Below are 24,306 nucleotides of genomic sequence, written 5' to 3' on the forward strand. Positions count from 1 at the left end.
TTTTCCAGCTCTCCTTATTTTCTATTTCTTGGAAGCCATCTTCTTTCTTTTCTCTGTATCTTTATCTTCTATTTCTTGTACTCTAGTCTTGTTACGCTTTGCTTTTTCCTAATTTTTTTTCCTATTTTCCTGGAGAGGGCTGGTTTTCCCGACCGGCCACTACTCCATCATGTGACTCCTTGTATTTTTACGTTCTTGAAGCTGTCCGTACATGTAACTAGAACAAACAAACAATTCCTGTTGTGAACTTTTACTCTTTCTGTGGATGCTTCTGCTCTCACTTTGCATACTCAGCTACCTCTCAATTATCTTGTCTCTCCTTTGCTGCCCTCTTTACCTGGTCATCCACTGTTCACCATCCATCATGATTGACCACGTGGACAGAGTGTCATCCTGTAAATTGCTTCATTCAGTCGGATCCTTCATTTTTGGAGGTAAAGGCCACTTTGCCGGCCACAACTGAGCCAACAGCACCAACGTCAACAGACACACTCCCTTTCACCAATCCAATGCCAGCCCCTGGCACTGTTGTCATAGCTGTCTTGGCCAACTCCAGGCTTTTGCTTCCGACCCAAGCATGCCCCTCAGTGTGGCACCCACTGCTCCTTTCGTGCTGTAAAGGCCTCCATTCTCCAGATTTATTAACTAAACTCTCGCTTTGACTCTGGCCACTAAGAGTTTTCCTTCCCCATTTTTTAAAGAACTTTTGCATTCTTGAGCTGATATTTATTTGTAATAGCAGTCCATTACAAAGGTCCATTTGGCTCTCTCTCTCCCTCTCTCTCTTCTCTCTCTCTCTCACTCTCTCTCTCTGTTGTGATCTAGGTTCATAGTGTGGTTACTCAGATGAGTAAGTAGCCAAGCCACATCAGTTCCTTCTCTCAGTTCATCTGCTTCCTCTTTTGGCTCCTTTGTTACTATAGGTGGGAGCACTGTCTCTAAGCAAAAAGAGTTGGTTGTAAATCAATTCATTTATTACTTGTAGAATAATGTGAAGCGGTGGAAGGATTCAGACTAACTAACTCTTCGAGTGCATCTTCCTTTGCTGTAGCCAAAAGGGTGGTGGTGGAGGCTGGAAGGATGGCAGTTCTGTATAGTGGGAGAGTTCAGTGGGTTCCAATGACCCTGATATTGAAGGGAGGAGGTCAGCATGCTCTACCACAGGTGGGAGTACGTTGCAAGATGTCGGTTTAGAGCCGGGACTCTTCGCTCTGGCCCCCACTCACTTCTACTCCCTGGATGCCCTAAACCCGCCAGTGAATCGAAGGCCAGTGGAAGGAATCAGTGGATGTGTCCATGGTGTAACACGATGGGTTTAATGATGGTTAGGGAGCTCCAAAATTGTGTGGGGATAAAACTGATCTTGGATGAGAGTGAATCAAGTGAATGCCTCAATCCAGTTTCATTTCAATTTGACTTGAGAGAGGAAACTACAACAGAAAGTGGGTCTATCTCCTATTGCCTGCTTTGTGCATTATTCTGTTGATTTCATCACCCTTTATCTGTCCATTTGCTGGTGTATCTCCATCCAACGGATGTAGTTCAAGAAATAATGTTGGAAGAGAAGACTTAGGGTTGGTTTCAGTCAGGAGCCAGGAGTAGGCCTTAATATGTACTAGTTAAACTAGGGCATTTAGTAGCTTTCATGAATGTGGCTTAAATTTGGCTGAGTTAGTCAGAGTCTGTGGAGTCATGGAGTAAGGTAAGTAAGCCTAAGTGAGGACACCTAGGTTAAGCCTGATAAGATTAAGTATGAGCATAAGCTGTTGGTCTAATGGTGCTCATAAAAAACCCGGAATGGAATAGAAAACACCATTACTGGTGTGAATCTTGAGACAAAACAAAGGCAGAAGCAGAAAAGAATTTGTTCAAAAAAAAAACTTCAGTGATTATGATAAAAAGGGCAACTAAAACAAATTGTGTCAACCCATCCAGTCAGTGAAAACTGTACTACTGCAACTGAGCAAAAGATAACGAGTGGTCGGGCCATAACTTGCAGTGAACCCAACTGAAAATGTACAACAACTTCAAATGAGATATCTTCACTATTTATCAGTATTTCACAGTTCTCATATTCACATTTTGATGACGTCACTTGTATTGAATGATACCAGCCTTTATGGACTCTGTGGAAGAACCTTAAACTGGCTTTAAAGAGAATGGAGAGACCAGAAGAGAGCGATTTAATACTGCTGGTGGTCCACCAAAAAAAGGACAAGACTGATGAACTGAGTGACTTGCTGTGTGGAATAAGAGAGTACTAGCAATGTCTGGATGGTACACCAGACGATGACCATTTGGGCAGTTCAGTGGAAGAATTGAGCATAAATGGTAAATGTATTCCACTGTCTGTGTCAATCTTTCTTCTTTTATTCTCAAGACCTTATGAGTTTATTTGTGCTTCTCATGGTGTTCTTTTCCTGGAGGAAAGGAATCTGCACAGGATGGAAGAGCCAGTGCACAGTGAGCGTGTACCCTCTACATCTGCTATAGCATCCCTGTGAGAAGATGTTGCCACCACATTTCAGCAGAAAACGAAAAAGACGACCTTGCGTGAAAAGTTAGCCAGAAAATTTCATGAGTATGGAAGATCTGAAGGCAGAATTCTACAGGCTGAATTGGATATGAAGTTGGAAGAGAGAGTTAGGATCCAAAAAAGATACAGTGATGAGACAATTGTGATTTACCGGCCATGGTGAACAATGCGATAGGTGAAAAATAAATGTCATTTGGATATCCATGAGTGTGATAAACTCCATCGTCACAAACTAGATTTGAAACCAGCCTTGGTTTAGTCACTCATTTAATTTTGCTGCTCACTGTTTTAAATTTGTACAGAACAAACATTATCAAAGCAAAAAATAAAGCCCGAATGATTCCATATTTAAATGCATCTCATCTCGATGAAGTGCTACAATGTGAAAGCAACTCTGTGTGCAGGTCCTCGTTGGTCATCGCCTGCCTCGACCATGGGCACATCTGCTTGATCCTGATCTTCCATTGGAGGAAGATGTCGCAGTGACCACCTGGCAGCATCTCATTGGCTTGAAATGAAGTGTATTGTGTAGCAGAATATTTGAAGATGTTTTGAGGAGATAAATTGGGAAAAGTAGGGTAGGTGACATACATTCACACACTTTAAAACAGATCTTATTTTAAATAGTGGAGATTTCATATCCACGTTAGGGTTAGGGTCAGAAATTGCAGAAACTGGGCAGAATGCCTATGGATTTCACAAGTGGGTGTTCATTGAATTGACGTCATGAATGAATAGACTATTGACTTTGAAGCCACAGAAAGCAGACAAGCTGTCTACTGATACCTTTTTGCAAGGCTTTTGGCAAGATTGCTCAGAGGTCATTGAGGGGTTCTTGTTTACCTAAAAACAACAGATGAACCAGAAGACTAATTTCTACTGTTTGCTGAAGAGGGTCAGGGGTTTTGCAGGTGAAAGAGAGAAGGACACATGATTCCTGGCAGTCAGTGTCAGAGAGAGAGAGAGAGATAGAAGGGAGTCTTGGACTATGTGTGACAGAAAGCTGTAACAAGCAAGGAGAAGCTTGTTGGAACTGAAACAGAAGCTCCAGAGTGGCGGATGGCTGGAAGGGCTATCTGTCTGATGTTTCTCTTGCAATAAGTGGAACAGAAAGGAACTCTGTGGTAGCCTGAAATAAAGAGGTTATTATCTGGAGAACCCTGTGATGGGCCAAGTTTCATCAGCGAGATATTGAGGTGACGAATGGTGATACCTCAGTTGTGAAAATCCTGGAAACACACACCTCTCTGTGCAAACCTACAAGAACCTTCCTGAACGGTAAACATTACCTTTCGAGCACCAAAGCCTTGGTGAACTTTATACATGTTCAATTCTGTGCACGGTATAAGAATCGCCTGCAACCAGAGAACTTGGAAGAATGAGAAGTGAGATTGGACTGTGAACCAAAGAACTTTCTTAAATTTACACACACATTACATACACGTTAGACTGAATAAGGGGGTTAAATTATGTTAAGAAAGTTAATAAAAATAATTAAATAGTTAATTTAAAAAAGTTAATATAACTGTTTACAGCGTGGAAACAGGCCATATCGGCCCTTCGAGTTAAGTTTGATTCAGTTTTCATGTTTAAAGATAATTAAAAGCAATTTTTGTTTAAATAACCATTTGTCGTGGTGAATGTCTATTGCTGCTGGGTTTTTGGGTCCTTTGCGCTTATAACAATTGATTTTTCCATTCTCCAAACATACCCTCAACTATTCCTCTAGTACAGATCTTTGTATCTTTGCTGCTCCGCTGTTATGGGATTTATGTATGGAGTGAATAAAATATATACTCTGACCATATCCACTGTCACCTAATAGTAGTCCACTATGTTGGCCTCTCTGAAACTGAGCACACCTTTCCAACGGGTAATAATTTTTGAAAATTCTAAATTAGGCGTGCATTCAACCTGAATATTGATGGAAATCCAGCTCTTATGGTTCCTGTACTTCTTAGCATCAGGAGTTGATGGACACCTGACCTATACACCCAATCACTCCTGGGAATGGCCCATAATCATAGAATTGGACTTTCTAGTTGGCAGCACCAGGGAACTTGATGTAAAGACTCCTAAGTGCACAAGTAGCCCTGCCAATCTTGTGAACTATTCTACGCACAGTTGTTTCACTGGCACCACACAAATCACCAGTTTCACAATGAAAGATTCCAGATGCCAAAAACCTCAAAGTGATCAGAACTTGGAGAGAACTGGGTAAAAGCTGTCCTCTTTGAGACGGAATGGAAAGTCTGGACTCAAGCAAAGATATTGTCTCCAATGCATTTTCTTTGTACATATGAAAGAGGTCTTAAAAAGTTATTTGATCAAAGTAATTTAATGGATTATTCCTATCCACAAGTCCTCGTCTGGCTGATCTCTGTAGAGTGTGACAGATTATGTTATATTTTATATTGTATAAAGATGTGTTTTAAAGGAGATAGAATGTGGCAGGTTTTTTTTAGTGGAGGACACAAATAAACACTTCTCTGCTCAAGCTGGACAGTCCAGGCTTCGGGTGCCTTTGCAAAAACTTTGAAGAGTGCCTATAGAGACTTCACAAGTAGGAGTTAATTGGACCTGCTGTGGAGTAATGGATTATTGTTTTGGAAAGCAACAGATGAATGGACTCGGATGATTGGGTCCAGACTCACAGTCTGTCTGAATATAATTTACTGTTCTAAGAGGGTCATGTGGTTTTCTCTGAGTGAGAGAGAGAAAGAGAGAGAGAGAATTCAGTTTTCTACAGTTCAGCAGCAGCTGGGACTGGAACAGGACAAGCTGGCAAGCCTGTGAAAAACCCCATTTTGAAGATGGGTTGTGAGTTCTTAGTTCAGCCTGGTCAAAGTCCTTGTGGTCCATACAAGAGGAGGTGGCTGGCTGTATAATGTTTCACTTGAAATAAGGGAAACAGAAAAGCAACTCTGTGGTGACATGAAAGAAAGAGGTTATCATCTGGAAGACCCTGATGGGGCAAGTTTCTTCGGCAAAAGACTGAAGTGGCTGCTCGGAAGGAATCAATTTGTGTCCAACAAGCAACAAATCTCTCTCTGAAAGCCAACAAGAACCTTCCTGAGCGGTAACCATTTACCTTTCGAGCATCAAACCCTGGTGAACTTTATAAATGTTAAATTCTGTGCACAGTATAAGAATTGTCTGTAACCAGTGAACTTGGAGGAATGAGAATTGAGATTGGACTGTGAATCAAAGAACTTTCTTAAATTTACACACACATTACATACACGTTAGACTGAATAAGGGGGTTAAATTATGTTAAGAAAGTTAATAAAAATAATTAAATAGTTAATTTAAAAAAGTTAATATAACTGTTTACAGCGTGGAAACAGGCCATATCGGCCCTTCGAGTTAAGTTTGATTCAGTTTTCATGTTTAAAGATAATTAAAAGCAATTTTTGTTTAAATAACCATTTGTCGTGGTGAATGTCTATTGCTGCTGGGTTTTTGGGTCCTTTGCGCTTATAACAATTGATTTTTCCATTCTCCAAACATACCCTCAACTATTCCTCTAGTACAGATCTTTGTATCTTTGCTGCTCCGCTGTTATGGGATTTATGTATGGAGTGAATAAAATATATACTCTGACCATATCCACTGTCACCTAATAGTAGTCCACTATGTTGGCCTCTCTGAAACTGAGCACACCTTTCCAACGGGTAATAATTTTTGAAAATTCTAAATTAGGCGTGCATTCAACCTGAATATTGATGGAAATCCAGCTCTTATGGTTCCTGTACTTCTTAGCATCAGGAGTTGATGGACACCTGACCTATACACCCAATCACTCCTGGGAATGGCCCATAATCATAGAATTGGACTTTCTAGTTGGCAGCACCAGGGAACTTGATGTAAAGACTCCTAAGTGCACAAGTAGCCCTGCCAATCTTGTGAACTATTCTACGCACAGTTGTTTCACTGGCACCACACAAATCACCAGTTTCACAATGAAAGATTCCAGATGCCAAAAACCTCAAAGTGATCAGAACTTGGAGAGAACTGGGTAAAAGCTGTCCTCTTTGAGACGGAATGGAAAGTCTGGACTCAAGCAAAGATATTGTCTCCAATGCATTTTCTTTGTACATATGAAAGAGGTCTTAAAAAGTTATTTGATCAAAGTAATTTAATGGATTATTCCTATCCACAAGTCCTCGTCTGGCTGATCTCTGTAGAGTGTGACAGATTATGTTATATTTTATATTGTATAAAGATGTGTTTTAAAGGAGATAGAATGTGGCAGGTTTTTTTTAGTGGAGGACACAAATAAACACTTCTCTGCTCAAGCTGGACAGTCCAGGCTTCGGGTGCCTTTGCAAAAACTTTGAAGAGTGCCTATAGAGACTTCACAAGTAGGAGTTAATTGGACCTGCTGTGGAGTAATGGATTATTGTTTTGGAAAGCAACAGATGAATGGACTCGGATGATTGGGTCCAGACTCACAGTCTGTCTGAATATAATTTACTGTTCTAAGAGGGTCATGTGGTTTTCTCTGAGTGAGAGAGAGAAAGAGAGAGAGAGAATTCAGTTTTCTACAGTTCAGCAGCAGCTGGGACTGGAACAGGACTGTGAACTTATACACACATGCACTTAGAATTAGAAGGATGTTAAGTTAATAGTAATAAGTTAGAGTTTGATCCTGTTTTTATGTTTAAAATAAATTAAAAGCAACTTTTGTTTAAGTAACCATTTATCTTGGTGAATTTCTATTGCTGCTGGATTTTGGGGTCCTCTGGGCCTGTCACAAGTGCATGTTGGTCTTTATTTAGATATTCTAAATACTCCATGCTCCCTCACAAATGGTACTAATTAGAAGTTAACCCTGGCTCTTTGAAGGATTAATTTAAGCTTTTAGGCCTCCCTCTTGCAATTGGCTTTGTTTAATTCAGAACAGACTAACTCTACGACTATTTTATGATAAGTATGTGCAAGTCACTTTGAGTTAAGAGAGCTTAAACAGGCATTTTATTCTGCGACTAGGTTTAAGTCCTGTCTGTGAAACCGGCCCTTAATGTAATACCATTGAATCACACAATACAGAAACAACCCCTTTGGCCTCTATTAATCATGTTAACCATGAGAGCAATTTACCAACACTTGTTGCTTTCTTTGCATTGACAGTTCAAGTTGGATACTTCGTACATGATGTAAGGAGAGTCTTTGCCTCAACTACCCATTTTGACAGAGCATTTCAAACATCCAACCACTCTCTGGGTGAAATAATTCCTCCTTGTATCCCCTATTCCTTGAACACTCTAAAAACATGTTTACTGTAGCCACAAATACCTGTGAAAGCAGCTAACTACTGTCGATTCCCATCTGTCCTCCTCATTATACATCTCACAATTTAAATTTAAACATACAGCACGGCTATTTTGGCCCACGAATCCATGTCGACCAATTTACATCCCATTAACCTACACCCCTGGTTCATTTTGACCAGTGGGAGGAAACCAGAGCCCCTGGAGAAAACCCACTCGGACATGGTAAGAATATGCAAACTCCTTACAGACAGCACAGGATTTGAACCCTGGTCTCGATTGTGCCATTATTAGATATATAGTACCACTATCTAGTCCTCTTCAAGGAAAACAGATCTATTCTCATTCTCACATCCTTTATGACCAGAACTGCACACAATATTATACTTGTGACATCACCACTTCCCTGCTCTTATATTTAATGCTGTGTGTCCTGCAAGGCAACACAAAAATGGGAGACATACAGGAGATTGCAGATGCTAGAATCTGAAGCCAAACACACTAATTTATAAAAAAAAATCATTTAAAGATGCAACGCGAAAACAGGCCCTTTCTGCCCCAGAAGCCTGCACCGCCAAAAATGTGACCCATTAACCTACTATCCCTCTTTCCCTCCAATAATCTGCTGGAACCAGGCATCAGTGGGAGAATATGAATGATCGCCATTTCAAGCTGAAACTCTTCATTAGAACTGAGGAAAGTTAGTACTGAAGTAGTACAAAGAGGACAGGGTGGGAGGTATTGTGGCAGGGGCCTCACGTGCGATTGGCCAACCGCACAAAGATGAAATATGATGGACAGAGGCAGAGGAGTGGCAGATACTAGATAAAGGCCGGGGGTGGGGTGGGGAGGCAGTGGTGGGAGAGACAGAAAAACAAAGAGGTCAGGTGGAAGAAGATGAAACATACAGGGTGCTGTGTGGGAGATTAGAAAACAAAGACTGCCAGTGCTGGAAGATGAGTATGGTGGTATAGAGATTAGATGCAACCAAAGGAGGGGAAAGAGGGTGGAAAGATCTAGTTGGGAGATGGGGATGGGAAGAGGGGGGAATAGGATGGTGATAGCTGGGAAGGGAGACAAAAGTAATAGGGAAGAGAAGAGCAGAAGGGCCTCATTACCTGAAATTAGAAAAATCTATGCTCGTATCCTTGGGCTGCAGACAGATATGTGGTGTCAGGGGGAGTTATCGGGGGTTACAGAGGTGTGGGTGGGGGAGGGATGGGTGGACAAGGGATTCATGGAGGGAGCGACCCCTGTGAAAAGCAGAAAGGGGTGGAGAGGGGTGGATGTGTCTAGTGGTGGGGTCAAGATGCAGTTGGCAAAAATGACAGAAGATGATCTGATAGTTGGCACTGGTGAGGTGAGAGGTGAAAGGTGAGAGAGGAACCATAATGCCTGTTCTGCTTGGAAAGCGAGGGTGTGGGAGCAAGAGTGGAACTTCAAGAGATGATGGAATGGTGGGAGATGACTCTATTGTCTGCAGGAAGCTGTCTTGGTTGAAAAAGGAGGATGCATCAGATGTCCTGGAATGGACAGCGGAAGTGGCAAAGGTGGAAAATCTGGCAGGTCATGGCTTCTAAGTTCAACTTTATTATCATCTCTTTGTACAAGTACAAGCCGATGAGACAGCATTCTTTGGTCCTCCATCCAAAAACACGCAGATGCACATATAGACATAAAACACAGAACACAAATGATGCATATGCAGTACACATATATATATATATATATATATATATATATATATAAATAAATATTGTTAAATAAAGAGTGGAGTCTTGTTGGGTTTGTGTGAACAGTTCAGGTGTCTCACTGTCTGTGGGAAGAAACTGTTTCTCAGAAGATGGTGGCCCTGGTTCTGATACTCCTGTATCTCTCTCCTAACGGGGGCAGCTCAAAGGCGCTGCGTGTGGGGTGATGGGGGAGGTTGTCAATGATTTTGCGAGCCATCTTCAAACAACGATCCTGGTCAATGGAGGAGAGGAGATCCCAGTTGTGGATTGACCTGTGATCCAATGGTCTACAACAGAAACTGTACCACACTGTGATGCAGCCAGCCAGGATGGTCAGGATACAGCTCCTGTAGAAAGTTGACAGGATGGTGGTCTGTAGTCTTGCCCACCTCAGTCTTCTCAGGAACTGAGAAGTTAGGAAATGCTGTAAGTTCAGGATAGGTCACTTCTTAAATGGACTCTGGTACTCTCTATTCTCTCTGCTATCAAGCTAATAATGTGTCATGGAGGGTGGACCTCCCGAGTCCTCCTGAAGTCCACAATCATCTCCTTTGTCTTGTTCATGTTGAGATTCAGGTGGTTATTCATTTCTCGGGATTTTCCATTTCATTGTTATTGATGATGAAGTCAACTATGATATCATCTGCAAACTCGGATTATCTAAAATGGTCAGGATAAATGTTTTTTTGAAGAACTGGTCATTTTTAAAAAACTGCCCCGTAGCAACAGCAAATCACTTGTAACTGTATTTAAACAACAACAAACAACAAGGGAAGGTTTTTTTAAAAGTATTAAAATAATGTTTAATTCTCACCAAAAAAATGCTGAACACCGCCAATCACCAATACTCCACCGAGGCCCCGCTCATGCCATGAGCCCAAGAGACCCGCTCCTCCCCGGAAGCCACTGCTGCCAGCTCGAGAGTCATGCTCTGGGAGTCCGAGGTCCCCTGCTGCCACCGCTGGGAGCCCAAGGACCCTGGACAGTTTGGCTTTGAAAAATATTTGGCTAAATAAAGATTTTATATAGCCATATAACCATTTACGGAGTGGAAACAGGCCATGTCAGCCTTTCGAGTCCGCACCTGTTCACTAGAACAACTCCACTAGCTCAAACCTCCCGCTCTCCACCCATAACCCTCCAACTCCACCCCCCCTCACCTCCATGTACACATCCAACCTTCTCTTAAATGACACAAGGGACCCTGATGCAACTATCTCATTCAGAAGTTCATTCCATTCTCCCACCACTCGCTGAGTGAAAAAGCCACCTCTAATATTTCTCCGAAAGTGTTGCCCCCTGACCCTTAACTCATGGCCTCTTGTTCCAACCTCCCCCGCCCTCAGGGGAAAGAGTCTGTTGACGTCTAGTCTATCTATTCCTTTCATACTTTTAAATACCTCTATCAAGTCTCCTCTCTCAAGGCTTTGGTGCATCTGATTTCAGATAATCAGAATTGTACTGTATATGGCAGTTGGAACTGGATCTGGCGATGCATTTGTGGGTCAGTAGCATGAACTGGAGTGGGCTTGACATTCTGGAGCCAACCTGGACAGGTTGTGATCTTTCTCTTAGGTGTTCCAGAATCCAGTTATAGAGAGAGATGACAGCTTCTCCACCAGCCTCTGGGGAATGATCGTGTTAAGCGTCAAGCTGAAGTCAATAAACAGCAGCCTGATATATAAGGCGTTGTGTTCCAGATGGGTCAGAACGGAGTGGAGGGACAAGGCTATAGCATCATCAGTGGAACGGTTCTACCTGGAGGCAACTTGAAATGGGTCCAGTGTCTCTCGGAGGTGCGCTTTGATGTGTTCCCTCACAAGATGTTCGAAGCATGGTGGCGGTCGGAGCCACAGGGCCTTAGTCAGTGAGGCCTGTTATTGTCGCCCTCTTTGGTACCAGAATGATGGTGGCTGTCTTGAAACCCTGTGGAAATGATGGACTGCTGCAGTGAGGTTTTGAAGACGTCTGTAAGAATCTCTGTCTATAGTTCTAATCCCTTGCCATATGCGCCTCATGTCGCCGGTGACGCAGAGCTGTGGACTCTCTGTGGCTATCCATGCCTCGCCTTCGACATTGCACGGGAGAGTTTAGCCCTGGCTAATCTTACTGCTCTTTTGTCTCCTGTCCTGAAGGCAGCATCACGACCTCTGAGAAGTGCCCGGACTCTGGATCCAACCCTGGTTTCTGGTTCGCCCTGGTTGCAAAGCTTTCGATCTCCGTGATATCCTCAATGCACTTGCTGATGGAGCCAGTCACTGAGCTCATTCACTCCGCGATATTTTGAGGGAGGTCCACATCTTACATGAGCTGCCAGAGGAAATGGTACAAGCAGGCACAATAACAACATTCAAAAGATAATTGAACAGAGTTATGGATTAGTAAGGCTTAAGATGGATATGGACCAAATGCAGACAAATGGGATTAGTCTAGAATTCCAACTTCTTCAGCACAGACCAGTAAACTGTAGGGCCTGTTCTGCGCTGTATGACTGACGTATATATTGTCAAAAAAAGGGTCCCATTACTGATCCATGCAGAACACCTCTGGTCGTGTACCTCCAGGCAGAATAACACATCCATCACTATCCATGACTAGTTCTAATGGAGAATGAGAAACCAAATTAGGGTCTTGCAGTTCAAGATGGTACAGCTTCCAAACCAGGTGGGGATACAGTTGCACAGCATGCTCTCAATACATTCTCTGTCGAATGTCGTGAGGGCGGAGGGTGAGAGATGATCTTCACAGGAAGTAGAGGCATTGCTGGAGTTGGTGTTAAGGAACCAGGAGAGATTCTCTGCCAGGTGCACACTGAGGAACTTGATACTCTTAACGACCTCAGCAGAAGCGACGTCAATGGTCCTGGACCCTCCTGAAGGCGACAACCTTCTCGTTTGGTTTTTTTTGAATGTTCAGATACAGGTTGTTTGCTCTGCACTTCGTCTCTGTACGGTCCCTCCTCGTTCTTCCTGATCAGGCCCACCACCGTCAAGTCGTCCGTGAACTTGATGATGTTTGGCGGCACAATCGGGGGTCAGCAGTGTGAACAGAAGTGAACTGAGCCCACCAGAGATCACTGCAACAATGCCAGAGGTCACAGACAAACATTGGAATTTGGAAGGAGAAGTAAAGTGATGGGCAATAGAGAGAACAGGGGCAATCTATGAACTTCAAGTGATCATGTGCGTGATTTCTCCAATTGTGACACTGAAAAGCTGTGGTATTGTCGAACTGAAAAAAAGCTGGCTCTGTGAGTCAAATGATGGTCGCTGGAGGATGAGATAGTTTGAGTTTACATGGAGAAGGAATTTGGCTGAGCAGACTTGGGTTTAGCAAAGGTGATATAAACATCATTGTTATGTTAAGGAGGCAAGAGTTTGGATGAAACAGCTGAGGCCATTCTTGAACCTTGAATCATCCACACTGCAGAGATGAATTCCACATTCTCAGCGTAAATGGTTTCTCCTTAAATGCTTTTTAATATTGGACATACACCCAGTCAATTTGCATTAGCTGGGTTCTTATAAAACTGCTTTTCATGAAAATTCAGTTCCAGCAGTTCTATAAATACAATATATCACCCCTTTATCAAATGGTGTGTATTTCAGTTCTCCCTTTACAAACTTCCTTTTTTCTTTAAATGTCATACTTACGTTCCATGTTAGTTTTTGATTTTGTTTAAATTTTTTTTCTAGATTTACTTCTCTCTTTTCTGTGACTGCAGCTTCTATCGCTTATGGAAAACATCACGGTGGTTGAGTCTCCAGAGTAGATCCATATGAACCTTGGATTTCTATTTTTTACTTTGGGTTGAGAAATAGACTTTCTTTTCCTCTCCACAACAAAAACTGAAGTTAAAAACTTAACCACGTTAAAGTCGCACTACAACAACAAATCAACTATATTTCGAGTCACTTCATTGGCAAAAGTTTTTTTTTAAAAAACATCTGAAACTTCAAATAAAAAGAGGAAGTGTATTCAGATTTCAGAATTACAAATGATTCAAATGCTTACTTGGGTAATAGTGGTTAATAATGTTTGTTCTCTGAGCTCAGATGGCTAAGATTCTGCTAGTTAAAAACCAAAGAAATTATTCTGTATCATAAACGTATTTGTAGGTTTCTTAAATTCTTTCTATGGTCCATAGAACCATAGAACACCACAGCACAGAAACAGCCCCTTTGGCCCTTCTAGTCTGCGCTGATCCATTTTTTTTTGCTAAGTCCCACTGACATGCATCCAGTCCATAGCCCTCTATACCTTTCCCATCCATGTACCCATCCAAATTCTTCTTAAATGTTAAAATTGAGCCCACATTCATCACCTCAGCTGGCAGCTTGTTCCACACTCCCACCACCTTCTGTGTGAAGAAGTCCCCCCTCATGTTCCCTCTAAACCTGTCCCCTTTCACCCCTTAACCCATGTCCTCTGGTTTATATCTCACCAACCATCAGTGGAAAAAGCCGACCTACTCTATCTATTCCCCTCATAATTTTAAATACTTCTATCAAATCTCCTACAGCCACTGAAGCCACAGAAAGTAATTCGAGAGGAGAGGATAACGAGTCACAGTTGAAAGGAAGTTCAAGCAAAACTGTTTACAGACACACGCAACCTTTTAAAAAACTCCATGTCACGAGCCCTGATGACATCACTGCATCATGAAGTCATGACGTTCGACAGCCAATTCTGATAGTGCCACTACATGGTCCCTCCTCCCCCCAGAACCGGCTCAGAAAGGTCCAGTTCATTTGCCTTTGGTGGCTGGTCACGCTGTGGTTGTGGCACAGGCCATTTTAAGTCAATGTGTGCAGGTTTTAACCCGTCCCCTGTGAATGTTTGAGGTTGTCCCCCAATGTCTAGGATGCATGTTTTCCTAGAGCTTCATAACACTTTATATGGTCCTTTGTAAGGTGTTTGTAGGGGTGATCCATGTACACCCCTTTGGATGAAAACATACTCATAACCTCTGAGTTCCTTGGGAATGAAGAAAGATTGTGTGCCGTGTCTAGAAGCTGGTATGGGAGCTAGTTTTCCTACCCGCTCTCGCACCTCGCACAGTGTCACTGACAGCTGGTCTTCCCATCCACAAGGAGTCAGCATGAAATCTCTAGGGACAACCAGAGGTGCTCCATGGACCGACTCTGTTGATAGTGATTTGAGGTCTTCTTTAGGCACTGTTCTGATGCCTAGTAGCACCCACAGATGTTCATCTGATGCCTAGTAGCACCCACAGATGTTCATCTGATGCCTAGTAGCACCCACAGATGTTCATCTGATGCCTAGTAGCACCCACAGATGTTCATCTGATGCCTAGTAGCACCCAGAGACGTTCATCTGCCCAATCTGGTCACTGTCTGCGGTTTATAAGTGCTGCATTCAGGTGCCTATGGAACCGTTCCATCATACCATTGGACGTGGATGATAGGCCGTGGTATGGTGGAGCTGCATTCCTAGGATAAAGCCCTCCAGATGGCAGAGTTAAACTGTGGACCTCTGTCCATAGTGACATGTGCAGGAAGACCGAAACGAGAGACCCAGGATGAAACAAAAGCTCTTGTGCCTAACTCAGTTGAACCATCAACCATGGGAACCGCCTCTGGCCACCTAGTAAACCTATCAATGGCAGTAAATAAATATCTGAATCCCCTGGACACTGGGATTAGGCCGATGATATTGACATGTACATGGTCGAATCTGCACTTTTACGTGTCTTTGTACCTTTGACTTCTGGCAGTCCACGCACATCCTCACCCAGCGAGTGATATCTTTCTTCAGGCTATGCCAGATGAATTAATTAGATACTAGTCGGACCATTGCCCTAATGAAAGAATGCGATAGGCGTCAATGGCATCAAAAATGTGGCACCTCCACGAGGCGGGAATGATAGGGTGTGGTTGTCCTGTTGAGACATTGCAAAGCAGCGTATTGCCCTGAGGTCCGAAACCCAGGCCCTGGAGCTGCAGGTTTGTAATAGCCGTTTTGTAGTCAGGTACCTCTGCATCTTGCTTTGAGCCTCTGCCAGTGTGAAATAATTCTTTTCTTTCTTCTTTCTTTCTTTGGCTTGGCTTCGCGGACGAAGATTTATGGAGGGGTAATGTCCACGTCAGCTGCAGGCTCATTTGTGGCTGACATGTCCGATGCAGGACAGGCAGACACGGTTGCAGCGGTTGCAGGGGAAAATTGGTTGGTTGGGGTTGGGTGTTGGGTTTTTCCTCCTTTGTAAGTGCCATTATTTGTTGAAAAGCGGCACAGGAGAGAACATCAGCCACCACATTCCTTTTTCCAGAGATGTGCTCTATCTTTGTAGATAACTCTGAAATGTAGGATAAGTGATGCAGCTGACGGGCTGACCAAGGGTCCAAAGCTTTACCAAAAGTGAAAGTTAATGGTTTAAGGCCTGTAAAGACTGTAAAGTTTCTGCTCTCAAGGAAGTGCCGGAAGTGCCTGACCGCCAGGTAAAGTGTCAGCAGCTCCTTATCGAAGGTGCTATGTTTGATCTCTGTGTGGCGAAAGTGTCGGCTGAAGAATGCAAGTGGCTTCTATTGTTCGTTCATGTATTGTTCTAGCACTCCTCCTACGGCCACGTCGGATGCATCTGTCGATAAGGTGGTTGGCGCTTCCATCCACGGGTGACTCAGCATGCTTGTGCATCTTTAGTCTCCCAAAAGGCATTTGAAGTTGTCTCTGTCCAGCAAAGTTCTATTTTATTCTGAGACATCAGGTCGAAAAGGCCTTCATGATGTACCACAGCAGGAACTCCATGCCAGTCAAATAGATCAACAGTTTGGACCCCCATGGAGAGAAGATAGGGCACTATGTGGTCTCCCTCCTGGAGTTACTGGGGTTCCCTGAGGCCAGGGGGAGCTGTGTGGGCACCCAATGGTTACTGGTATCCCTACTTAAGCACGAATGTGGTATCATGTCCGATTTAAGGGTGCGCAGAAAGATAGGGAGATGAAATCCCTGCCACATCACTACATGAGGCAGTGTAGACTGCCCAAGTATGGAGGAAACTTGACACAGGAGAAGTCCAACCTATGTGGTTGGGGGAATGGGTATGTGTGGGTGGATATTGATGACCATGAGGAAACTGAGTCCCATGACATATGTTTCTCCCTTCACAACCCCCCCCCCCCCCAATGCTTGAGCCTTTGCAAGCCCTACTAGTGACCATGCGGTCCCAGGTCTGCCACAAGGGCATTCCGTTGACCCTCCAAAACAGGGAGGTAGCCAAAGATGGGAGACTTCAGGTGGGCACATATGTGCCCACTATGAAATTACAGAGTCCCAGGACAACTCCACCGAGGAGCTATCCAGGCAAGGGGCCATGCCGCTACCATGCTGTGGGACTAGGGAGACCTTTCTCATTGAGCGCCCTGGGCAGTCTATCTGAACAATAGATGATTGGCAATGCCTTGCAGGTGCTGCAAGAAGGGACCAATGACTCCACCACCCTTAGGGAACAGGTGGTGAGTGCGATCCGGGCCAGGTTCCCTGCCCTCTTAAAATGGAGCCTGCGTGACTGGCTGCAGTGGCACACCATTGGTGAGGGAACACTGGTGTTTAGAGAGTGGGCACTGATCGTGGTTATCTGCAGGGAGCATGAAGGTGACTGGTTCTTGGCAGGTTATTTAGTCACTACTGCATGCCCTGACCTCATGGGGCTGGTGACCGGGAAAAACATCCGAGAAGCTATTCCCTCCTGGATGGATCAGAGTACATGGAGCAGGGAGCACCCATTTAAGTTTGTAGGGCTGAGAGGAAGTTCGTTGACGTCTGGAGAGAGCATTGCAGGGGGAAGCCCCATAGGGGTGGAGTTTCTGGTGCACTGCCCTCTTTGATATGGACCAGCTTACCCTCTGGTCCTCTCCCACCAGAGGTGGCCCCTGACTAATCTATCGTTTAAGCTCTCCCAACTCCCCCCCCCCTTCCACAGGAGAAGACTATCCTTCAAGCTGTTCCTCTTCTCAATGAGAGGGTCTACGAAATGCTCATCAAAACAGATTGCTGCAATCCCATCACTGATTTCAATCACTACAGGAGTAAATCATGAAAAATCTGTAAAAACTGTGGTTGAATTAAAAACACAAAATGCTGGGGAAACTCAGCAGGTCAAACAGGGTCCTTGATGTAGCAAAGGGAAGATACAGAATTGACGTTTCGGGCTTGAGCCCTTCATCAAAGTATGAAGTATGAGAGAATGTCGGCAGGTGTCCAAACAGAAAGATGATGGGGGGGGGGGGAGGAAGGGAGGGAGGGAACAACAGCAATTGGGGGAGGAGGGATGGCTGGGTAGATAGAGGGGGAAGAGAGGGGAGAACTGGAATGACTGGATGGTGGAGGGGAAAGAAAAGGCAAACAAGTTTAGCAGAAAGTGGATAAGTCAATGTTTATGCCATCTGGCTGGAGAGGGCCCACTTCTGCTCGCTTCGCTCAGCACCTCTACTCCCTCTGTCACAGCAGAGACCTCCCAGTAGCCAATCATTTCAATTCTGAGTCACATTCCCACATGGACATGTCTGTCCATGGCAGTGTTGGTGCCAGAACGGGTGTTAGAGGAAGACATTAAGGTAACCGGGTGGTGCACAGTCTGACATTATAAATCGCTCAGTATGGGGGGAGAGGTGGTGCTGGTGGTGGCCTACCTGCTGAGTAGACATAAACCTCTCTGTCCCTCTGAAGCAACAGCCGAAAACGCTGCTTTGATTGCGTGGAGAGTCACTAATGTGCATCAAGCTCATTGTTAGTGATGCTTAACGCACACTAGTGATGCAGGCGAGGGCGGTCTGACGGCGAGCGATGGCCACATGTGGGGGCACAGCACCTCGTAAGATGGGGCCATGCCCGTGAATGCCCCTTGTTGGCACCGACTGTGGTCCATGGCCCTGTGTACTATCTCACCCTGACCATCTGCAGATTGGAGGAACAACTGGGCACTCTCCAGCCAGATGGCATTAACATTGACTTCTCTGCTTTCTGTTAAACTTGCTCACCTTTTCTTTCCTCTCCCCTTTCCAGTCTTTCCAGTTCTCCCTCCCTTCCCCCTCTACCCATTCTGCCATCTCACCTCCCCTAATCACTGCTGTCCCCTCCCTCCCTTCTCTCCCTATCATTTCCTGGCTTCGCCACCCTCCCTGCCCCATACCCATCCTTTTGTTCGTACACCTGCTGACATCGTCTCATACCTTGATGAAGGGCTTGAGCCCGAAGTGTTGGTTATGTAGTTTTTTACCTTTGCTTCATAAAGGACACTGTTGGACCTGCTGAGTTTCTCTCTGTTTTTGTTTTTTTTACATTCACTGCACCAGTTCATTTTATCAGCAAAGAGCCGTTTTCACTTATTATGCAGAGAACTTTCAGCAAGACAGACAAGAGCTGTTATCATTGAATGTTCCTCCTTAACAAGGCCACATCCCCTGTTATGCAACTTCCAAGTACAGCCTTTGTAATGGCCTTTTGTTATTGCACCCTGAGCTGTGGTATCTACTCTGCATAATTTCTCACCACACTCGGGAAATTGTACACAGGTGCTCCTCTACGTACAATGGTCCGACTTCAGATTTTTCAAAGTTACTGTAGTTTGAATCCATATTTTCAATTTTGAATTCCAATCTGTTCCTGTGCTTGCGATATGCGGTGTGCTGCTCTCTCGCAATGGTGGGAGCTGGCAGCATCGGGCGAGAGTATCGTTCAGCACACTCTCTAGCGATGCTGACTCAACCATATTCGCAGTCTCTGGAACAATTTTTTTTTCAGAGGGGAAGAAAGGTATTAAAATTTAATTATAAAAAATTGGCAGGTGCGGGATTCTTTTTTGACATGATTTTTTGGGCTTACTCTGGGTTTGCAGGAATGTAACCCCCATCGTAAGTTGAGGAACACCTGCACTTTCAGCTTTTAATTACAATATTACACATCATAATTACAATGTTACAGATCACACACTATCAGGAAATATTGTATATATCTTGTTACCACTCAGCACTTAGAGTGCTCCACCAGTCCTCCCATCTACAGAAACAAAAACCTCATGGGGTCAGTGCTTCAGGAACTTTTATTTAAGATTACTAATTGGCCATCTTTCAGTCCTGACCTTCTGACGATTGCTACAGAGAACCAACACAGGCACTTGTGCCAACTGTTTGAAGAGAATGGGAGCAGGTGTGGCATCCTGGTGTCAGACGTCAGCCCAGAAAATCGGGATGCTCCGGATGCACCCTGGATGTGTGCCTGCCGACCTGACCCCTGTCTTGAGGGGTTGGGGGAAGTCCTGGTCGAGGGTTATTGATGCAGGGACTTGTAATGTAGACAGGGGAGCCCTGTGTGATGACGTCACGCAAATAGTGGGGCCTGAAAAAACAGTGTCGGAGAGTTGGTGTTGCTGCCTGCAGCCAAAGGTAAGTGTTGGGGGTCGCTGCTTGCCGTCGGCGGTGGGACAGTCAGCGGTGGGGTCAGCGGTGGCAGGCCCCTGGTCAGCAGCGTCAGGTCCCTGGTTGGCAGCGTCAGTGGGTACCGGGTCGGCAGCGTTGGTGTGTCCCCGATCAGCAGCGGCGGCGAGTCCCTGGTTGGCAGCGGCGGTGGTGGGTCACTAGTCAGCAGCGATGGGTCCCTGGTCGGCAGTGGGCGTTGAGGTCGGGGCTGGGGCCTGGTCGGACGTTGCTTCGTGAGGTAGGGTGAAAGTCATTGCAGCAAAGATGAGTTGTACCTTCCAAGCTCGGCGTCTGCCCCGTGATATCAGGCGCTGCCGCGTGGTGGAGTCCTCCCTCTCATTGGACGAAAGCTCTGAGGAAGAAGTGTTTGAAATGGAGAGTGGCGATTTGGCTTCACTCGAGGCACTGTGTTTGACGGTGGCCATTTTGGAGCGACAGACTACAGCAAAGTGGCCATTTTTAAAGGCACTTCTGGCACCTGGCTTTTCTCATTGGGCACTGGGACCTGCTGTGCTTGTTCCTCCCGCAGAAATAACACTTTGGGGTTGCATCGGGAGGCGTAGTGGCAGTAGTAGGGTAGAAGGAGGGCATCCTACTCACATCAGAGTGTGGGTCCAGCCCCGAGTGTACATATCCATACTTAAGACCACAGCCTCCATCGTCTCTGCGATCCAGATCACATCCTCTAGGTTTTCTCCCCTGTGCTCTAGCAGGCTCTGCCTCACCTCATTCGATTTGGACCCCAGCCACGTAGGCATCCCGAATGAGATTGTCTGTAGTCTCTGCAGCAGTTCTGTCTGTGCAGGCACAGTCCCTGCCCATTGCCCTTAGTGCCTGAACATAACATAACATAACAATTACAGCACGGAAACAGGCCATTAGGCCCTTCTAGTCCACACCGAACCAAACACCCCTTTCTAGTCCCACCTCCCTGCACAATGCCCATAACCCTCCATCTTCTTCTCATCCATATACCTGTCCAACCTTTTCTTAAATAATACAATTGACTCCGCCGCCACTATTTCTCCCGGAAGATCATTCCACACAGCTACCACTCTCTGAGTAAAGAAGTTCCCCCTCATGTTACCTCTAAACCTCTGCCCCTTAATTCTTAACTCATGTCCTCTTGTTTTAAACTTTCCTCCTCTTAACGGAAATAGTCTATCCACATCCATTCTGTCTATCCCTTTCATAATCTTAAATACTTCTATCAAATCCCCTCTCAACCTTCTACGCTCCAAAGAATAAAGACCCAATCTGTCCAATCTCTCCCCATACTCCAGATGCTTAAACCCAGGCAACATTCTGGTAAACCTTCTCTGCACTCTCTCCACTCTGTTTATATCCTTCCTATAATTAGGCGACCAGAACTGCACACAGAACTCCAAATTAGGCCGCACCAACGTCTTATACAATCTCAACATCACCTCCCAACTCCTATGCAATGATTGATAAAGGCCAGCATACTAAAAGCCTTCTTCACCACCCTATTCACGTGAGTTTCTACCTTCAGGGAACGATGTACCGTTACTCCTAAATCTTTCTGCTCTTCTGTATTCATCAATGCTCTCCCATTTACCACGTATGTCCTGTTCTGATTCTTCTTACCAAAATGAAGCACCTCACACTTATCAGCATTAAATTCCATCTGCCATTTTTCAGCCCACTTTTCTAAGCAGCCCAAATCCCTCTGCAATCCTTGAAAACCTTCTTCATTATCCACTATTCCACCTATCTTAGTATCGTCTGCATATTTACTAATCCAATTCACCACCCTATCATCTAGATCATTAATGTATATAACGAACAACAATGGGCCCAATACAGATCCTTGAGGCACACCACTGGTCACCAGCCTCCAACCTGACAGACAATTATCCACTACCACTCTCTGGCCTCTCCCTTTCAGCCAATGTTCAATCCATTTGACTATCTCAAAATTTATACCTAAAGACTGCACCTTCCTAACTACAGGACTCACCGGGCTGTTGCCTCCTTGTAGCAAGTTAGTACCGAGCATAGATCCTATTCACCAGTTGCTCATAGAGCCCTTTCAGCACCTTCATGGCTTCAGCGTAAGTGGTCGCATCCTGGACACTCTGGTAGACTCTCGGGGTCACCATAGTTATCAATATTAGTAGTCGATGGTTGTCCTCTATCACGGCAGGGTCAGAGAGCTGTAAGTATGTTTCAAAGCATCTCACCCAGTGCTTAAAGTCATTCGAGGCTATAGCTGACTGTGGGTCGATGTCGAGGCATTCCAGCTGTAGCATACGCTCCATCCCTTCAAAATCTTTTAGTTAATAAAATTGTAATGCGCGTCAAAAGAACCAAAGACTTGTTGATCCAAACCAAGGCTTTTATTAACTAAAAGACTGGAGCATATCACAAGTAGGTCGACCAGTCCAGAATGATCTGGTCTGGCTAGGAGCAATAGCCCATTTATTCCACACATCAGTTCAATTAACACCTACTTGTGAAGTCTCCATAGGCACTCTTCAAAGTTTCTGTAAAGTCACTCTGGATATGAAGTCTCCAGTATTTCAAATAAGATCTGTTTTAAAGTGTTCGTATATAACCTACTCTAATTTTTCTCAATTTTATCTCCAAATATATTCTCTTGCACCCTCTTGTGCTTAGTGGAGATTTCAATTGTTGGTTTGATCCTGTGTTGGATCGATCTTTTCCTGACCTTGCAATAGTGAGTAAGTCTGCCTCATTTTGACAATCCTTCTTATCAGATTATGGTATTTCTGATGGTTTTCTTTAATGAAATAGGAGAGAATATTCTTTCTTCCACATGTTCATCATACTTTTTCTAGGATTGATTATTTTTTTTATTGATAATCAATTAATTCCATTTACTCACTCTTGCGATTGCAAGAGTATACTGATACCTGAATATGCTCCTATGACCCTTCCAGACCTTCCTCAAATAAATAGACACTGGCACTTCAATTTGACTTTACTGTCTGACATTGATGTTGTGAAATTTATGGAGGAGCAGATAACCTTTTCCTTTAGTACAAATACTTTGTCAGAAACCTCCAGCCTAATTGTCTGGGATGCATTACCTTAGGGGGCAAATGATCTCTTATACTGTGAATATGAAAAGAAGGGCTGATTAAAAATGCTTGGAATTAGATAATCCAATTAAAGAAAAAGATCATCAATTAGAAATTCAGAACTATATAAAAAGTGAGTGGAACTTCAAACTAAGTTTGATCTCCTTTCAATACATACAATTGAACAGCAACCTTTGAAGAATAAGAGTCTGTTCTAATCCACGGTGATAAATCTGGTAAATTGTTAGCTAATCAGTTGAGAGGATTTGAAACAAGATTAGGGATTTGGAGGAAGGGAGTGCAACATAAAGTTTCACTTTGTGCAGATGATCTTTTGCTTTTCATATCAAGACCTAATTCCTCTCTTATGTTATCGTTACTTACTCAATTTAGTCAGTTTTCAGGGTACAGACTAAATTTGCATAAAAATGAACTTTTCCCTGTGAATATACTTGCATCAATGTGAACTAACATTCCTTTTAAAGTTGTGAAAGATCAATTTATTTATTTAGGTATTCTTCTTTGGCTTGGCTTCGCGGACGAAGATTTATGGAGGGGTAAATGTCCATGTCAGCTGCAGGCTCGTTTGTGGCTGACAAGTCCGATGCAGGACAGGCAGACACTATTACAGCAGTTGCAGGGGAATATTTGTTGGATGGGGTTGTGTGTTGGGTTTTTCCTCCTTTGTCTTTTGTCAGTGAGGTGGGCTCTGCGGTCTTCTTCAAAGGAGGTTGCTGCCCGCCAAACTGTGAGGCGCCAAGATGCACGGTTTGAGGCGATATCAGCCCACTGGCGGTGGTCAATGTGGCAAGCACCAAGAGATTTCTTTAGGCAGTCCTTGTACCTCTTCTTTGGTGCACCTCTGACACGATGGCCAGTGGAGAGCTCGCCATATAACACGATCTTGGGAAGGCGATGGTCCTCCATTCTGGAGACGTGACCTACCCAGTGCAGTTGGATCTTCAACAGCGTGGATTCGATGCTGTCGGCTTCTGCCAGCTCAAGTACTTCGATGTTAGGGATGAAGTCGCTCCAATGAATGTTGAGGATGGAGCGGAGAAAACGCTGGTGGAAGCGTTCTAGGAGCCGTAGGTGATGCTGGTAGAGGACCCATGATTCGGAGCCGAACAGGAGTGTGAGTATGACAACGGCTCTGTATATGCTTATCTTTGTGAAGTTTTTCAGTTGGTTGTTTTTCCAGACTCTTTTGTGTAGTCTTCCAAAGGCGCTATTTGCCTTGGCGAGTCTGTTGTCTATCTCGTTGTC

General features: G+C 44.4%; 1 protein-coding gene across 9 annotated transcripts in view; it reads right to left on the reverse strand.

The window, feature by feature from the left end:
- The window catches only part of m1ap (meiosis 1 associated protein), a 150,390-nt gene that overhangs the window by 9,668 nt on the left and 116,416 nt on the right, over window positions 1-24,306 (reverse strand). The window contains exon 13 of one of the 9 annotated variants that reach the window (XM_069923469.1): window positions 10,167-10,202. The exons of the other annotated variants lie outside the window; for them this stretch is intronic. Coding sequence (XP_069779570.1) covers window positions 10,182-10,202 — 21 coding nt within the window. The 3' untranslated portion in view covers window positions 10,167-10,181. Of the gene's footprint in view, window positions 1-10,166; window positions 10,203-24,306 lie in introns of those variants that run through there. 9 annotated transcript variants of the gene reach the window in all.

Source organism: Narcine bancroftii, chromosome 3 (genome assembly GCF_036971445.1).
Source record: "Narcine bancroftii isolate sNarBan1 chromosome 3, sNarBan1.hap1, whole genome shotgun sequence".
Classification (NCBI taxonomy): domain Eukaryota; kingdom Metazoa; phylum Chordata; class Chondrichthyes; order Torpediniformes; family Narcinidae; genus Narcine; species Narcine bancroftii.